The sequence below is a fragment of the Garra rufa genome, chromosome 3 (assembly GCF_049309525.1).
Source record: "Garra rufa chromosome 3, GarRuf1.0, whole genome shotgun sequence".
Classification (NCBI taxonomy): domain Eukaryota; kingdom Metazoa; phylum Chordata; class Actinopteri; order Cypriniformes; family Cyprinidae; genus Garra; species Garra rufa.
The window spans coordinates 32678299-32696546 of record NC_133363.1 but is presented as its reverse complement, the minus strand read 5'-3'; the positions used below and the strand labels follow the sequence as shown (position 1 = coordinate 32696546).

Below are 18248 nucleotides of genomic sequence, written 5' to 3'. Positions count from 1 at the left end.
ACGACATTAATTGTTTACACAGTGGACAGAGATTGTGGGTATAGCGGCTATTCAAAATGGTAATTACTTGCTTATCCTGATTGTTTAAACCGATTTAAAGCTAAAAGATTACGTTTGTTTGCGCAAACTCATCTGGGACTATTGACTGTTCACCATTTCCCCTTACGGCGTCTGCGTATACTACGCCAGAGGGCGTACACATGTAATGAGCCGGATGCACACCTCGTGCTCAGGACAGATTGACATTGCTGTGTATCAAAGGTAGAAAATGATATAAATACTGTTCAGTTTCTCACAAAAACTGATCGTTTCGTGTCTTAGGACATCAATGTATCGTCACGAGCCGCAGGGTGTCGTTTGGATTTGTCTGTGCATGTTTTTTTTTTTTTTACTGGTGGATGGTACCCATCCACTAACATTATATGACTAACAGACTGCAACAGTTTGAGGTAAAAATCTTCGTTTGTGTTCTGCTGAAGAAACAAAATCACCAACATCTTGGATGCCCTCGGGATAAACAGATAAACATCAAATCTTCATTTTTGGGTGAACTATCCCTTTAATATTTGTATATAACCTAAGATATTTTTTAGATTCTTTGAATAGAACAGCATTTATTTGAAATGAAAATATTCTGCATTTTTATAAATACTTTTGCTCACTTTTGATCATGCACGATAATGCATTATTGTGTCAAAAAAATAAAAATAAAATAAATTGATAATAATAATACTGACTCCACACTTTTGAACAATAGTGTTGTTATTATTGGATTTATTGGTATTAATCTGCATTTTGATATTGGTGCATTCCTATGGGCCATTATACAGAAGTTGTTCAAAGTCAGACATTTTCCACAAATTTTGTATATATGCAAATCCAAGGTGCACATTTCTAGTAAATGTGCATTTAATTCTCATATTATATTTTCAGAAAGTTTTGGAATATTTGTCCTCTCCCCAGATTTGTCACTACCGAAACACAGTAATATATAATTTAATAAAAGTGTTACATTGACCTATTAAGATTTTGCTTACATCTTCCTTTTAAATTATATATATTTTTCTATCTTATTAATAAGTTCAATAACATATATCAATAACAATCACAATTTCATCAATATTTTAGGTGTGATTTATGAGAATTATTGTATTTTGAATCCAATTGTTCTTTGAAATCAGTATGATCTTTTTGCCTTATACAAAGTTAAGAACTAAATGCTATCATAACATCTTAGTTGATAATTCAGTTTACTTTATTTTTTGACAAAACATCCCATGTTTTGGTAGTGACAGTAATGCTTTGGTAGCGACCACATTACAGAATTTTAACCCACAACGTTACTAAAACATACAAAAAATTTGTATGATTGTACTTAAATTTTGTTTATGTATTATGTGTTCCCTTTTGTCACTACTGAAACAATGATGACATGTTTTGGTCGTGACTGTTACAGTAGTGACAATTTAATGCGATAGCAAAAAACAAACAAACAAAAAAAAGATGTCACTAACAAAACACCACTAAATGTTTCGGTAGTGACAATTTCATATACTTTTGAACCTAGCTCAAATATTCTAATCAGCACATGGTTAACTAGCACACTTCTGAACTGCTGTACGCATATAAAACTAAATGTTATGGAATAATTCCCCCCAAAAAGTGTGTTTAATTATAGAAAAATAGTTCGGTAGTGACGTTCTTTAAAGTTACACACATGTTTTAGACTTTTGAACACATTTACCTCAAAATGGTATGGTCTATCTACTCGCCATGTGGCTATGAGAAAGAGTGACACATGAATATTTCCTGATCAGGTGAAGTTAAAATCAGTCTCAGCCAATAGACTAAAAATACACTGTTTCAGTTGTGACATGAAAATGTGGGACACATTTTTTTTATATATAAAGTTAAATAATTTGCGAAGAAATATATAAAATAAATATTATTTTGAACTTCCCTTTTCTTTAACAAAACCAAAAAAGACATTTTTAAAAGCAACAATTCAATAAAATGCAAAAATTAGTTTCAAAAAAAGTTAAAATGTAGGGATTAGGGTTCAGGACAGCCACCTCCCAATTGCAATTACCCGCCAAATGATGATTGGATATATATTAAGCTTACTGATGTTTTAAATATTATTGTGAGTTTCAATAGATAATGAAAGGATCTTAGTAAACGTCTAAGATTTGAATACTTAAATGCTTTTTAAATTAGGTTTTTGATTGTGGGACAGCAGTTTGGACCAATTCTGTAGAATGACCCATATAGTATTTATCAGAAATATAAGCCTTCAGAGATGATCGTCTTACCATGCAAAAAGGATTCAGTGGGAATAAAGAAGGCAGCAGCAATCATTCCAAGCATAGTGATGAACTTCAGAAACCAGAACCTAAGTGAGGATGAGGAGAATAAGTGTGTGTTAGCTTACTTATATTAAACAAACCTGGTAAATAGATGAAGAAACTTGTCTTTTATTTTTATAGTACAACAGTGTTGGGGTTGGTCCTACAGGCAACTCCAAAGGTTGACCCCTGTCCATATAATGTTCAATCTCTTAAAGGATTAGTTCATTTTCATAACAACAATGCACAGATAATGTACTCACCCCCTTGTCATCCAAGATGTTCATGTCTTTCTTTCCTCAGTCGTAAAGAAATTATGTTTTTTTGAGGAAAACATTTCAGGATTTCTCTCTTTATAATGGATATGGATGGAGCCCCGAAGTTTGAACTTCCGAAATGCACTTTAAATGCACTTTAAATGCTGCTTCAAAAGGCTCTAAACTATCCCAGCCGAGGAGGAAGGGTCTTATCTAGCGAAACGATCGGTTATTTTCGAAACAAATTGACAATTTATATACTTTTTAACCTCAAATGCTCGTCTTGTCTCATCTCTGCGAGGCACATTCAAAGTGTGTGTGATTCGGGTAAATACAGTTAGGGTACGTCTAAAAACTCCCATCTCGTTTATGTCTTCAATGTCAAATTCGTCCTACAATGCGGTTTTTACCTTTTTTTTGTTAAGGGCGTTTGAGTTTCATTGTATGTTCACTTTGTAAACACTATGTCGGTACTTTTGCAGCGATCTAAGGCGATTTTGAAGTTAGGTAAGAAAATGAGATGGGAGTTTTTAGACATACCCTAACTGTATTTACCCGAATCACACACACTTTGAATGTGCTGCGCAGAGATGAGACAAGACGAGCATTTGAGATTAAAAAGTATATAAATTGTCATTTTGTTTCGAAAATAACCTATCGTTTCGCTAGATAAGACCCTTCCTCCTCGGCTGGGATAGTTTAGAGCCTTTTAAAGCTGCATTTAAAGTGCATTTAAACTGCATTTCGTAAGTTCAAACTTCGGGGCGCCATCCATATCCATTATAAAGAGAGAAATCCTGAAATGTTTTCCTCAAAAAAAAAAAAAACTATTTCTTTACGACTGAGGAAAGAAAGACATGAACGTCTTGGATGACAAGGGGGTGAGTACATTATCTGTGCACTGTTGTTATGAAAGTGAACTAATCCTTTAAGAACTTTTCTCAGCAACTTCATAGAAGAACTGTTAATAATATAAAGATTTTTGCAATGAAAAGGTTCCATGGAAGGTTCTTCATGGAACCATAGATGCCAATAAAGAACCTTTTTAGGGAATAATGACACTGACCCGTTATGAATGAGGGCTCGGAAATCCTGGCTAGACTTCACATCAATGAGGAAGATGGCCATCATCAAGTAGAAACAAGCTGTGCCGAAACACACCCTGTAGACGGCAGAGTAGCCCACCAGCATCTGACAGTCTCCTCCACCATGAGCCTCATCACACACCACATTAAAGAAAGGCACCTGAGAAAGAGTGACGTCTGTTATTGCGTGCCACAGCATTTCTGTAGGGTACAGACTGTTGGCATGTGTATCTGTGTGTCCTGCCAAGCAGCTTAGCCAAGATTTGATTGGATGAGACTACAAATGAAGTAGAGTTTGGGGTGTCTACAGCACCGCCGGTACAGTGAACAAAAAAAGTAGGTTAGGACCACTGGAGCCTGTGCGACTTGTAAACAACTTACATTCTCCCTCACTGCCTCTGACACGGTCTTAGACAGCATGAGGCATGAGACAGTGCAGGCCAGGATGTGGAATAACGTGTACATGATCCGCGTGCTGGTTGATGATTTGACGGGCGGACAGAAGGAGCAGCACAGGGAGCATGGTGCCGGGCCACAGCAGCAGCATATCTGGTGGGAAAAAAAAGCAGACCAGACAGAGTTTGGGATTAATCGAGATCACTCAAAGCATCTGGATTTTTTCGGATGGATCAGGGCTGGTTGCCTAGATGGGGTCCAAGCATCTTTTATCCTTAGCTAAACCCAGAAGCATAGATTGGGCTGAAACCTGCGTTCCACTGACTTTACAGATTAACAATCCATTTTTTATGAGCACATACAGGATTTGGAATGATAACGGCACGTGTTATAATGACAAATCTTTCAGAAATGTTTAACATTGTGCTTGAATCAAATATCCTGAATCAAATATTGCAGTACAAAATAAATAGTAATTCCCAATGGAAATGTCGAGTTATGTAAATGTACAACCCATTTGCAATTGACCTTAACTGTTATTTTGTGTTCTAGTCTTTTGGCCAGGAAGATTTTCGTTTTTGTAAAAATACTAGTTTGTGTTATCACATTGAACTAAAATTTACTGACTTTGTTCACACAGGATATAACTTCCCAAACGTTTTTTGATAATATTTTTTTTTTTTTTTGTAATTTTGTTACACTTGTGGTGTTTCAGACCAACAATAACTGACCTACAGAAAAACTTCTTGTTGCACACTACCAGTCAAAAGTTTTTGTACACTAAGATTTTTACTATTGATTTTTAATATTGTGATTTTTAATATTGTGAAATATTTTTACTATTTAAAACAACTGCTTTCTATTTGAATATATTTTAAAATGTATTTTATTCCTGTTATCAAAGCTAAATTTTCAGCAACATTACTTCAGTCTTCAGTGTCACATGATCCTTCAGAAATAATTCTAATATGCTGATTTCTGTTCAAGAAACTTTTTTATTATTATTATAAATATTTAAAACAGCTGAGTACAGTTGAGATTTTCAGGATTCTTTGAGGAATAGAAAGATTCAAAGATCAGCATTTATCTAAAAAAAAAAAAAAACGTTGGTAACATTAATATTTATTAATATTAAATTAAATAAATACTTTTATTTAGCAAGGATGCTTTAAATTGATCAAAAGTGATAAAGACATTTATAATGTTACAACAGATTTCTATACAAATGCTTAAATTCTGTTCTTCTGAACTTTCTATTCATCAAAGAAACCTGAAATCATTCTACTCAGCTGTTTTGAACATAATAATAATGATAAATGTTTTTGAGCAGCAAATCAGCATATTAGAATGATTTCTGTAGGACCACGTGACTGGAGTAATGATGCTAAAAATCAGCTTTGAAATCACAGGAATAAATGACATTTTAAAATATATTCAAATAAAAAACTGAAAAAAAAATACTGGTTTTGCTCTACTTTGGATCAAACAAATGCAGGTTTGGCAAGCAGAAACCAGTGTTGATTTGGACCTTACTGACTTTCACAGAAAAATTCTTCTTTTGATTTACCACAGAGGAAAACAGTCCTACAGATTTGGAATGACATAAAAGTGAGTAAAAGATGAGTAAATGAACATTAGATTTAATCTGACATTGATATTTAGAGGCCAAAACCACAGGTGCAATCAAGGGTTGCCAGGTCATAACAAAACCCACCCAACTGCTACTCAAAACTACCCCAAAACTAGCCAAATCGAGCTTGTAAAAATTGCATTCTGGGGGGTAAAATACACGTTTTTAAGTGAATTCCACTGGTAAAATTTGCATTCCAGGCTAAATATCACGTTATTGAGGTGCTTCGAACTGTGGCAACAGCAGACTTGGCAACGCTGGGTGCAAGTGTTAAATAGAGCAAATAAGTTTTAAAGGAATGGTGACAGCTTGTGACAGTTAAAATATTTTTGGCCTAAAATATCATGACTCAGTATATTGGATCCAGCTGGAGGACTTGATTTTATCCTTTATAACAATTCATTTAGAAAAATTGCACAAAAGTTATTAATTATTCTTACGGCTCATAAAAAATGTCATTATTAACTAAACGAAATAGATTTATTTTATAAATTGCTTATATACATAAAAAAACATGTCTCTTAGTGTATTGTACAGTCAAACCAAAAATTATTTAGTCACCAGATAGATCATTTTTGATATTTTTTTTACTAGTGGGTGCAGGACACTATAGTTCACCTATGATAGTGAGGATAGCAAAATAAAGAAAACTGTGACATATTATACCCAAAATTATTTCATACAGTTGACTACCAGTAAAATTTATTAAAAAAAAATTTGGGACCAAAAATTATTTAGACACTTCGACCTGACCATGTTTTGCTCAAGTGTTTTTTCTTTAATTGCTAATATGACCTTTTACACCACAGACTGAACAAAATTAAGCTTTGCTTTGGTCAACAAAGTATTGATTATTGTGTAAATATTGTCATACTAACTGACTAACTGTCTGAATTTTTGGTTGATTGCAATCCATTACACACCTTTCTACCAAAGTTATCTGACTTTATCAAGATACACAACTTAACTTTGAGTTCTTGTCATATTTTATTGCCATTTTCTAAACTATAGCAAATAAACTGTGATAATATAGTGTCTGAATAAATTTTGGTGTGACTGTACTTAAAATATACTTGAGACAAACTGTGTAATTACTATTTAGCGCAAACTGCTTTTAATAAATCAGTGGCCATACTCTTACAGCCATTGAAAGAGGATGAAAACACACTGACTCTTAAAGCTCATGATGATAGAATGAGTCATTCATCCTCTTAATTTCATTTGACAGAAAGCACTTTCCATGATGTCCGTGCGTTTCTGTCGAGAGAGGAGTTTTACCTTCTCATACCAAACAACAACAACAACAACATGACCAAATGATTTTAACAGTGCAATAAAAATAGTAGCCATCTAAAATAGTAATGGAATTAAAGTTTAAAAGTGGATTGCTCTATTCTGGTGATTAAACTCAACCCCAATTACTTAACTTTGCATTCAAATGAAAATGCACTAATGCAGGGTTAAATATAACACAATAAAATGAGAAATGAGCTGAGGACTAAGAGCATTAAGCCAGAGCATTATGACAACCTGTAAACACAGCGTCACTTTACAATTGTTTTCAACAATCCAAATGTTTTCTAAAGCCACAGCCACAAAACTGAAACTCAGAGAACTATGAGAAAATAATAATTATCTGAAAAACCTCACGTCTCCATCTCTCTCTCTCACCTGATATGCCACCATGTTGAGGAAATAGTTGTAGACACCGTTGTGGGGTAAAGCTTGAGCAGTCGACATGACTTCTCAAGGATGCTTAGTCATTAAAACAAGACCTCCAGAAAAAAAAATATTGGAGAAAATTGAATAAATCTAAAACTATAACGAGAACACTGTACTGTCTGTAGGAGCTCCTCAGCTTTACAGGAAATAGTCCTTAGCTAGCTTCTCCTGCAGGTGTAATTCCATTAATCCCCAACTGCACACCCTCATGTTGCTCTCGTGGGAACATCCAAACAGTCTTCCCATATCCTACACGAGCAGTCTGGTGGCATCGAATGGTGCCAGGAGAGTGTGTGAGCAAGGGTGGATGCCCAGTTGCCCTCCCTCCAGTCTCCTGTACTCAGTACCCAGTGAGATTAGGCAACAAGAGCAGCGGAGGAGGGGGCAGGTTCCATGTGTTGGCCCATCTGTCCCGCCCTTCCCCCAGGCCCTCGCTCCAGTGCACCAGCTCCAGAGCACCCTCACGCTCAATAGGATTGCTAATTGGTTTAGAGCAAAATAATGTAATTACTTGCGATTTTCTGACTTCTCTTCCAAAGTAGACATACCTTTGGATTCCCCTTTTGGCTAAGTGACACCTTCACAACCGTTCACTTTTCGGACTGTAAAGAGGCCTCATATGTAATCTGGTCATTATGCTTTGACCCAGAAAGAGAGGGATGGGAATGAAGCGGGTATGCACAGGAAGAGTGACACATGTCCAGTCCCGCATTCTTTTGCATACATTGACCACAGTCTCAATGTACAACTTTAACAAGCACTAGCAAACTTCACAAAATGACCTGCCACTATTAGAGAGAATTACCTTCAATTGTTGTAAATGAAGTGGATATGCATTATATATGTGGATTAGCATCATATATGTAACAGTGTGTCATGTCTCTGTAATGTCACGGGCTGTGTTATGAGTTGTTAGCGTGCAAAGCAGCCTCTATATTTAGGTCAGTGTGTATGGGTGAGGATGTGTACTGGGATTATCCTGGAGTTTTTAGTCCTCGTCTCAGCCTGGGTGACCTTCTCGCTCCGGTAGAGTGACACACTAATCCAGACAGCAGGGTCTGACAAACACAGTCCCACTTGAACTCATCATCAGACTTCAGCATCATGTACCACTGTTGTGATGCTGATTGAGAAATCAGTCTTGAAATCACTCAGAAGTAGAAATTCTGTTATTATTTACTCACCCTCATGTCGCTCTAAACCTGAATGATTTTACTTCTGTGCAACACAAAAGAATATATTTTAAAGAAAGTTGCGGCCTAAACAACACTGGACCCCACTGACTTTCATCCTATAGACAATTAAAATTCTGGTTACAGTTTATTTTAAGTTTATTTTGGGTTTGGTTTTGGGTTAGTTGTTTGTAATTATGCATGATTTACTGTTATTAATATAGTAAGTACAAGTTCAACCAAGTCACGTTCAAATTTCAGACAAAAGTAAGTCGTCACCTTAGAATTAATGCATTCTGAGCACTTTCGAGATATTGAGCTTCAAAGTTTTTGCATTCCATAGACTTCTGTAGGTAGAAACATTTTTGTTTTCTAAAAAAAGGCCCAAAATGTACACAGCTTACTAAAGAAACATCAAATAATGTAAATAAGTTGTCACAGAATAAGAATATGTGAATGAATAACTCAATTTTGACAAAAATGTCAGATTGAACCTTATAATTCTAAGGTGACGAAGTCTTACAGATCTGGAATTACATGAGGGTGAGTAAATAATGACTGAATTACTATTTTTGGGTGAGCTATCTCTTTCTGCCGCCATTTACAAAGACTACTGGTAACACTTTAGAATAGGTAACACTTATTCACTATTAACTACGACTTTTCCCTTAATAAATTCCTAATTTGCTGCTTATTAATAGTTAGTAAGGTAGTTGTTAGGTTTAGGTATTGAGTAGGATTAGGAATGAGTCATGTAGAATAAGGCATTAATATGTGCTTAATTAGTACTAATAAATGGCTAATATTCTAGTAATATGCATGCTAATAAGTCGTAGTTAATAGTGAATAAGTGTTACCTATTCTAAAGTGTTACCAGACTACTCGATCTCATGCCGAAAACGTACCTGTGGGAACTTTTTACAATACATGAAATTCATACTAATAAGTACATATCACTGCCATTCACAGTAGAAATTAACACTAGAGGCGGTAAAACAGTGAGCACTTAAATTCGTTTTCATACACAGTTATGATTACAGCTCCATATGTTTCACTTTCCGGATGTAACAAGCTTGCTCGATAGCTCAGCTGACACAGAATTGGACTTAGGATGCGGAATCCTTGGGTGCGAATCCTGTGAAAAACATGACGCACGATGAAAGAGCTGAAAGATGAGAGATGGGAAAAAAAACAAGCTAAAATGGTATTCTTGCAATTGTGATTTTACGTCACAATCGCTTTTGTTCATACTATGGGGTAGGTTTAGATGTAGTGCAGATGGTATGTTATTTTAAAACGTCACGATGCATTAGAGTTATAGCGCCACTCAACGGACATTTCAAGTCAGAACGGCGGTGACACATACAAAACCAGCGTCACATAAAATATACCATATGTACGTTCATCTGTTCTGGGAGGGAAAAAAACTAACATTCTTTTAGTGCCACTCAGTGGACATTTCACATTGAATATGTCAAGAAACGTACATGGCACTACATATTTCACATCTCGCAAAAAAGTTCCCACAGGTACATTTTTGTCTTGAAAGGTTGCTCAAAGAACACATTCTTTAACTTATATTTTAAGTCCCCATAAAATCAAAATTAGGTTTTTTGGCTTTCAGCATGAATATGTTAGCCTTAAGGTTGTCTGTAAGCCAGTGTGCTCCAAAACAATGACTAAATTCCCATTTACAAGACATAAGCATTCAAAACTTACATCCAATATGGATTAACGATTTTGATGACATCACTCTGCACTTCAGCTTCTCATCAAACTTTCTGTCCAATCAAATGCTCTCTAGAATCTGAAGCATCCAGCCCCCTACACTATAAATAGATTCTGAAGCTGCAGCTGAAATTGGTCATTTGTTCACAGAATTAGTCTTTTCTGTACAGTGAATGGCACATAGTGCACTATATAGGGGATAGGGAACTGCCGCTATCTTGTCTACACTGGATACAGTATACAAATGCGCGTTCACTTTCTGACACAGTCTACACGCTTGAGTCTGTCGTCAATAGGACAAATGGAGTGAAAAAATGTTCGCTTTGATGCATTTGGTTTAAACAGCTTGTTAGTGTCTTTGTACAGATATCAGAAGGATATCTGTAAGGACAAAGTGGATAGTTTATTTTAAATGGCATCCTGGATCGACACAGGATCGAGAGGATTGTTTGGGGGTTGATATTTACTAGGTTTTTTATCTGTAAACTTTGTTAACATTGTACAGTCGTGGCCAAAAGTTTTGAGAATGACACAAATATTAGTTTTCACAAAGTTTGCTGCTAAACTGCTTTTAGATCTTTGTTTCAGTTGTTTCTGTGATGTATTGAAATATAATTACAAGCACTTCATACGTTTCAAAGGCTTTTATCGACAATTACATGACATTTATGCAAAGAGTCAGTATTTGCAGTGTTGGCCCTTCTTTTTCAGGACCTCTGCAATTCGACTGGGCATGCTCTCAATCAACTTCTGGGCCAAATCCTGACTGATAGCAACCCATTCTTTCATAATCACTTCTTGGAGTTTGTCAGAATTAGTGGGTTTTTGTTTGTCCACCCGCCTCTTGAGGATTGACTACAGTTCTCAATGGGATTAAGATCTGGGGAGTTTCCAGGCCATGGACCCAAGATTTAAACGTTTTGGTCCCCGAGTCACTTAGTTATCACTTTTGCCTTATGGCACGGTGCTCCATCGTGCTGAAAAAAGCTTTGTTCTTCACCAAACTGTTGTTGGATTGTTGGAAGAAGTTGCTGTTGGAGGGTGTTTTGGTACCATTCTTTATTTTTGGGCAAAATTGTGAGTGAGCCCACTCCCTTGGATGAGAAGCAACCCCACACATGAATGGTCTCAGGATGCTTTACTGTTGGCATGACACAGGACTGATGGTAGCGCTCACCTTTTCTTCTCCGGACAAGCCTTTTTCCAGATGCCCCAAACAATCGGAAAGAGGCTTCATCGGAGAATATGACTTTGCCCCAGTCCTCAGCAGTCCATTCGCCATACTTTTTGCAGAAGATCAATCTGTCCCTGATGCTTTTTTTGGAGAGAAGTGGCTTCTTTGCTGCCCTTCTTGACACCAGGCCATCTTCCAAAAGTCTTGGCCTCACTGTGCGTGCAGATGCGCTCACACCTGCCTGCTGCCATTCCTGAGCAAGATCTGCACTGGTGGCACTCCGATCCCGCAGCTGAATCCTCTTTAGGAGACGGTCCTGGCGCTTGCTGGACTTTCTTGGATGCCCTGAAGCCTTCTTAACAATGCAGTGGAAAGTTTTTTTGGGGATTAAGTTAATTTTCATGGCAAAGAAGAACTATGCAATTCATCTGATCACTTCATAACATCCTGGAGTATAAGCAAACTGCTATTATAAAAACTTAAGCAGCAACTTTTCCAATTTCCAATATTTATGTAATTCTCAAAACTTTTGGCCAAGACTGTAAGTATACCTCCAGGAACATATTAAAATAATAAAAAAAAGTCATGACCCTTTTAAAACTATTTTCTTGATATTTTATTTTCAATTGGTGCAACTGTCAACCCAGCTAACCAGGGAATGTTCTTAGAACTTTGGCTTTCAGAACTTTCTGGCAAGTTCTGACAAATGCGTTATGTTCTTCCGTGTTATCTGGCCTTTAATAACATTCTAAAAACGTTAAAAATTCTTTATATATTGTTCATGGAACATTTTTTTTCTGGACCATTTTAGTTTTATCCTTGACATATTAGCTCCAAACATGGCACTCAAGCACAAGGCACTGAAAAAGGTGCAAGACTCAACGCAACTGTTAAAGACATAGAATCTATTAAAGGAAACCCTGGGTATTAAGACTTTTATGGCTTAATATAACGTAAATGATGTCTCTTGCTGAAATATGTAGTAGAAAACCCATGAAAGATTTACATTATTTAATAAATCCACATCTTTATATACATGTTTTGGACTATGGGGGTGCCCTTATTTTGATTACATAAAAAAAAAAAAAAACGGTTGCACTCTGTGAGTTACTGTCACAGCTACTGAAAGAACTTAAAGTTGGCGATATAAGTGTAGGCTTAAACCAAATGCTGTACCATAGTCTAAACGACCCAGATATCGAGTGAAATCCACATTGAGAAACCTCTTCAATGGCTGCGGCATCATGACAAACATGCTCTTTCAGTAGGTGTCATCTACTAAAAGCCTCAAAGGCATCAGGGCTAAAGTGGGGAGAACAAAAATGCGGGGCTTCAGGAAGTTTTATTCATCCACGGGCATCTTGCCATTCTTTTCCTTCTTATTGCTATGAAAGCAGTAAACTTACATCGCATCGCTTCAACCGTTCTGCATAATCAAAATAATGGCACCCCCAAAGCCCAAAATATGTATAATATGATGTGGATTTTTAAAATAACATAAATCTTTCATAGGTTTTCTACTACAAATTTCAGTACATTATATTAAGCCATACAAATCTTAATACCCAGGGTTCCCTTTAAAAAGCCGCACGCACACACACAGATACACACAAAAAAAACTGTAAGATGATGTTCTAATCAACTAATGCAAATAGGTCTGGTGTAGTATTCTGGCCTTTTTCTAATGTCTCTGAAAATCCAGCAAGGAAATGAATAGCAGGATGTGACTGTAAATCAGAACTGCATTTAAACAGAAGCTGTTATCGTTATTTAAGTACTTCTCTCTGTACATACTGTCTGTGTACTATTTCAGTCCGGAAAGGACTTTTCAAAGTATTGACAGTTCCACAGAATCATGTTGCCAAAACCTTGTTGGACACATGTTGGATCATTACATAACACTGTTTGTGGAATGCAGCTATCAGAGTGGTAACACATTACAGCATGGCCATTGTATTGTAGAGGAAAAGTCTGTGGAATATGTTTAGAGAGGAACAAATTTGTTTTTGTTATTTTTGTAACTAACGCTCTGCTTCATGAATCAGCGTTATTTGTTCTGAAAATAGGTGTGTAGCAAAATATGTGTTACTAGGAACAGACAGTTTAATTTAGCAGCTTTAATCCTTGTTTAGCTAAATCACACAGGCATGAACTTTTCTAAACCAATTAGAGTCTTTTAAAGTATACAAAGTGTATACTCAATGAACCTCTAATCTCTCCGTCAGAGTGAAACACCCAGAATGACTGGAGGTCTTTTCACTCAATAATTGGGGGCCTTGAGTGTGAGAGAAACACTGGCACACTGTTCGAACAAAAGCACGGTTGACAACATACAATGCAAATCACTCAGCTAGACCCATGAGAAACATTTGATCTATGTTTTTTAATGGGCTTTAGAAGAAGTGATGGGAAACATTCATCTATAGACGCACACACACAAGTCTACAATCTAGCTGTTAAAAGAATCAAGGTTTACCTTCATGCAATGACCAGTAAATAGGGTGATAGTTGTGTGTGTTATTAGATCAAAAGATGTAATGGTGGTAATGCCGTCACTATCCTTACTTTGTGCTTTATAAGAAGAGAAACATAATTTGTCACATCTGAAAAACAACAGATGTAACCATTAAAACCAAAAGGAGATAAACAGGTTTGTCAAAACTTCCAGCAAAAATGACTGTAGAACATATATTAAAGTAAAACAATTTTATGTACAGAGCAAATATGCACAGTTAAAAAGTAACCACATAAACCTTGAAGGAATTAGGGAATTTTATCCCTTCTAAATTTGTTCATCATAGACACGCATGGTCAATTATCTGTGCTGATATTAAGCAGTTTTATGGTTATCTGTAATTTTCAAAACCAATTTGCCAATTAAATAATTGAAAAGCATTTAAAGAAAGTTTTTGTCAGAGCCCTTGTTATTCTTAATTTTGACATAAATTTTCATTTTTACACCAGACATACACTACCAGTCAAAAGTATTTGACCAGTAGGATTTTTTGTTTTTAAAAGACGTTTCTTCTGCTTACCAAGGCTGCATTTATTTGATCTAAAGTACAGCAAAAATTGTGAAATATTTTTACTATTTAAAATAATTGTTTTCTATTTTAATACATTTTAAAATGTAATTTATTCATGTGATCAAAGCTACATTTTCAGCATCATTACTCCAGTCTTCAGTGTCACATGATCTTTCAGAAATCACTCTAATATGCTGATTTGCTGTTCAAGAAAAAGAAGAAATTATAGAAATGAATACTTATCAAGGATGCTTTAAATTGATCAAAATTGATGATACAGATATTTTTAATGTCACAAAATATTTCTATTTTAGATAAATGCTGTTCTTCTGACTTTTCTATTCATCAAAGAAACCTGAAAAATCTACTTGGCTGTTTTCAACATAATAATAATAATAAATGTTTTTTGAGCAGCAAATCCAAATAGTAGAATGATTTCTGATGGATCATGTGACTGGAGTAATGATGCTAAAAATTCAGCTTGGAAATCACAGGAATAAATTACATTTTAAAATACATTCAAACATTAACAGTTATTTTAAATAGTACAAATATTTCAAAATTGTACAGATTTTGCTGTACTCAGGATCAAATAAATGCAGGCTTGAAGAGCAGAAGCGACTTCTTAAAAAAAAAACATTGAAAATCTTAACTATCGGTTCAAAATATCGGTTATCAGCCTACTTGATATTTAATAATCGGTATTGGTATTGGCCCTGAAAAACACATATTGGTCATAAAAATGGTCTTAAAATGTAATGCAGAAAGGCTTCAATTCACAAGAAAATGTAGCATGCACTGCAAGAAATGAATGTCTCTTCAATACAAATATCTAAATATTCTTATATCAAGACATTTAGATTTACTTAAAATGCAAAAGGAATTTATTAAGTCTTTCTTTCTGAGAAACAATCTGAATCAAGTGTATTTTCCTGCCCCCCCGCATCTTAGTGTATCTTGAAGACTCACTTTTTGCAGTGTGTAATTAAGTAAAAATGAATGAAAATCTGTTAAAAAATATATTTTCTTTGAACTGCAACTCTGATGTATTGCTACCAGAACTCATTTTCTGTTCTTTAGACATTTACATTTGCAGACTTTTATCATATTGTGTTCCCTTAAATCTATTCCTTATTTTTTTCCCTACATGCCCTCTTCGTCTATTGACTAATGTAACAGCCACAGGTCAATCCCATCCTCACTGAAGCGTACTGCCCTACTAAATTAAAAATCAAGCTACATTTTAGGTCAATCTCTAAAAGGAAAATGAATCTCTAGGAAAGCTTACTTGGGCCCAGCAACAGCGACAACACATCACTTCTCACTGATTCGGCTGTCCAGCGGCTGTCAGAGATCAGTCGTACAGTAGAATAAATAGATTGGTGATGATGGGGAAAGGCTTCCTACAAAACCTTTGTGACATTCCTCAAAGATGGTAAACATATTCAAGTGAGAAGAGCAGGGGCTGCACTTCAGGTGTTCTCTGAAAAGGCTTCCTTTTTTTGTTAAGCTGATTATGAGTTGAGGAGAAAGGCATGTAGTAGTGTAGTAGTGTTTGTCATTGGTAAACCTATTAAGGGACAAAAATAGTTACGAGAAAGCTTTTGAACGGAGATAAAACCCTTTTGAATCTATAAACAACATCTGTTTGTTTAGACGTTAGGCTGTATAATAGTTTGTTCTATTCTTGAATGCAAAACATTGTCAGAATTGTCTGAAGATGCTTACAATTTGGAACTCAGTTTTATATTTTATGGCATCCCAGGGTAATCGTATGTATTTCCTGATCTAGCTGAGTGGGCATGGCAATACGAATTGCAAACTTGAGGGGAAGTGCTCATTTTAGCTATTTTATGTAAATGTTTGTGCAAATGTTTTGATTTATCCATCTTATTTTTAACAATACTTACTGTATTTATCTACTTGACTCTTGTTCCTAATTCTCATGTATAAAACATATTGTAAGACAGGAGTTTATTGTATAAAAATATGGTATGTTCCAATTAGTAAGAGCGGGAAAAATGTGTATTTAAGATGGCTGACACCAGAAGGTAGACGGAACAAAAGCTTGTGTTAATGCTGTGTAAAAGCGTAACCGATTCCAGCCTCAGTGTTTGAAAATCTGGATTCTAAAGCTTCAAAAAAATCTAACTATTAAGAAAATTGCCTTTAAAGTTGTCCAAATTAGGTTCTTAGCAATATTACTAATCAAAAATTAAGTTTTGATATATTTACAGTAGGACCTTTCTAAAATATTTTCATGGAACATGATCTTATATATTATATTATATTCTAATGATTTGTGGCATAAAAGAAAAATCGATAATTGACGCATATAATTGGCTATTGCTACAAAACCTGTGCTACTTCTGATTGGTTTTGTGGTCTAGGGGCACATATGTTACAGTAATTTTATATAGGCTAGTTTAGGGCTGGGCGATATGGCAAAAATGTAATCTCAATCATTTTTTCCCATATTTAACGATAACGATATATATTTCGATATAAGCTGTTGATGTTGCCAGCTTTAAAATAGTATCCCAACAATGACTAAAGCCACAAAAATTAAAGGGTTCATTAAATTACATTTTAAAGTATAGTTTATTAACAAAAACAGATTACAGATTTGGCCTTAAAACTTAAAACACCTTACTAAAATAAATTTAAAAAAATAAAAGTTGTGACAGAGTATGGTAAATGAGAGTAAATGTACAAAATGTAAACATAAAATGATTGTAAAAACATAATTTGTAACACAATTATTTATTTATTTATTATTATTAACACAATTGTTTATTTTCTCTATTATAGGTTGAGCTATTTAAATTAGAGGCAACCACTGCATTTTGAAACAATCTACAGTATAAATAACAAAAAATTACGACACAGTTCTTTCTTAATCGTATTAAGTGCAGACAATTCAGCCATAATCAAAGTAGGCTACTCTCTAAATATTCAAAGTGCAAACAGAGACGGAATATTTCAAGCATGATACACAACTTATTATAGCCTACATACTAATAACAGCCTAAATATGTAATGTAGCCTAATTTGCGTGCATTGGGGAATCACTCTCTAAACAAGGGGGATTAAAATTGCCTTTGAATGCGCGTGCGTGTTTTGCTTTCGGTTTCAGTTTTAACAATCGCGCCAAACTCTCAGCTGAGCTGAGAGTCACTTTTCAGATAGTCAAACCACTTATATAACGGAATTCGTGCTACCTTTTTTGTCGACAATTTCAACATCTTTGGATAATAACTCGAGGTTAGATTCACTTTCGTCGCTGCTTCTTTATTTTTGGGTCGTCGTGGTGTTAAGTTTGCTTTGCAACTTTGCCTGTGCGGTAGGAAATGAACTTTGTACTTTGACGTGCACACGCACGCTGCACGCTGATTGGCTGTTGTCGCATATTTCTGCTGTGTGATTGGCTCTTAGATTAATCCATATCGAGCAAAAAATGTCTAGAGCTTATCATCGTTATTAACATAAATTTTATCGCGATTCGAAACGATATTGTTTATCGGCCCAGCCCTAGGCTAGTATTAGTATTATGATTATTATCAGTGTTGGGAAAAGTTACTTATAAAAGTAATGCATTACAATATTACATTACTCCCTAAAAAAGTAACTAATTACGTTACTTAGTTACTTTTTATACAAAGTAATGCGTTACGTTACTTTTCCGTTACTTTTTAAATCTGGGCAGGGCTTGC

General features: G+C 35.3%; 1 protein-coding gene across 2 annotated transcripts in view; it reads right to left on the bottom strand.

Annotated features, from left to right (window-relative positions):
- The window catches only part of serinc4 (serine incorporator 4), a 29393-nt gene extending 13386 nt beyond the window's left edge, over nucleotides 1–16007 (bottom strand). Inside the window, exons 1-4 of one of the 2 annotated variants that reach the window (XM_073835939.1) lie at nucleotides 15824–16007; nucleotides 4069–4236; nucleotides 3669–3847; nucleotides 2313–2392 (exon numbers count right to left, since the gene is read on the bottom strand). In XM_073835939.1, coding sequence (XP_073692040.1) covers nucleotides 2313–2392; nucleotides 3669–3847; nucleotides 4069–4236; nucleotides 15824–15850 — 454 coding nt within the window. In that variant the 5' untranslated portion in view covers nucleotides 15851–16007. Of the gene's footprint in view, nucleotides 1–2312; nucleotides 2393–3668; nucleotides 3848–4068; nucleotides 4237–7384; nucleotides 7890–15823 lie in introns of those variants that run through there. The other variant, XM_073835938.1, reaches the window with a different exon arrangement.
- Nucleotides 16008–18248: the final 2241 nt, after the last annotated feature.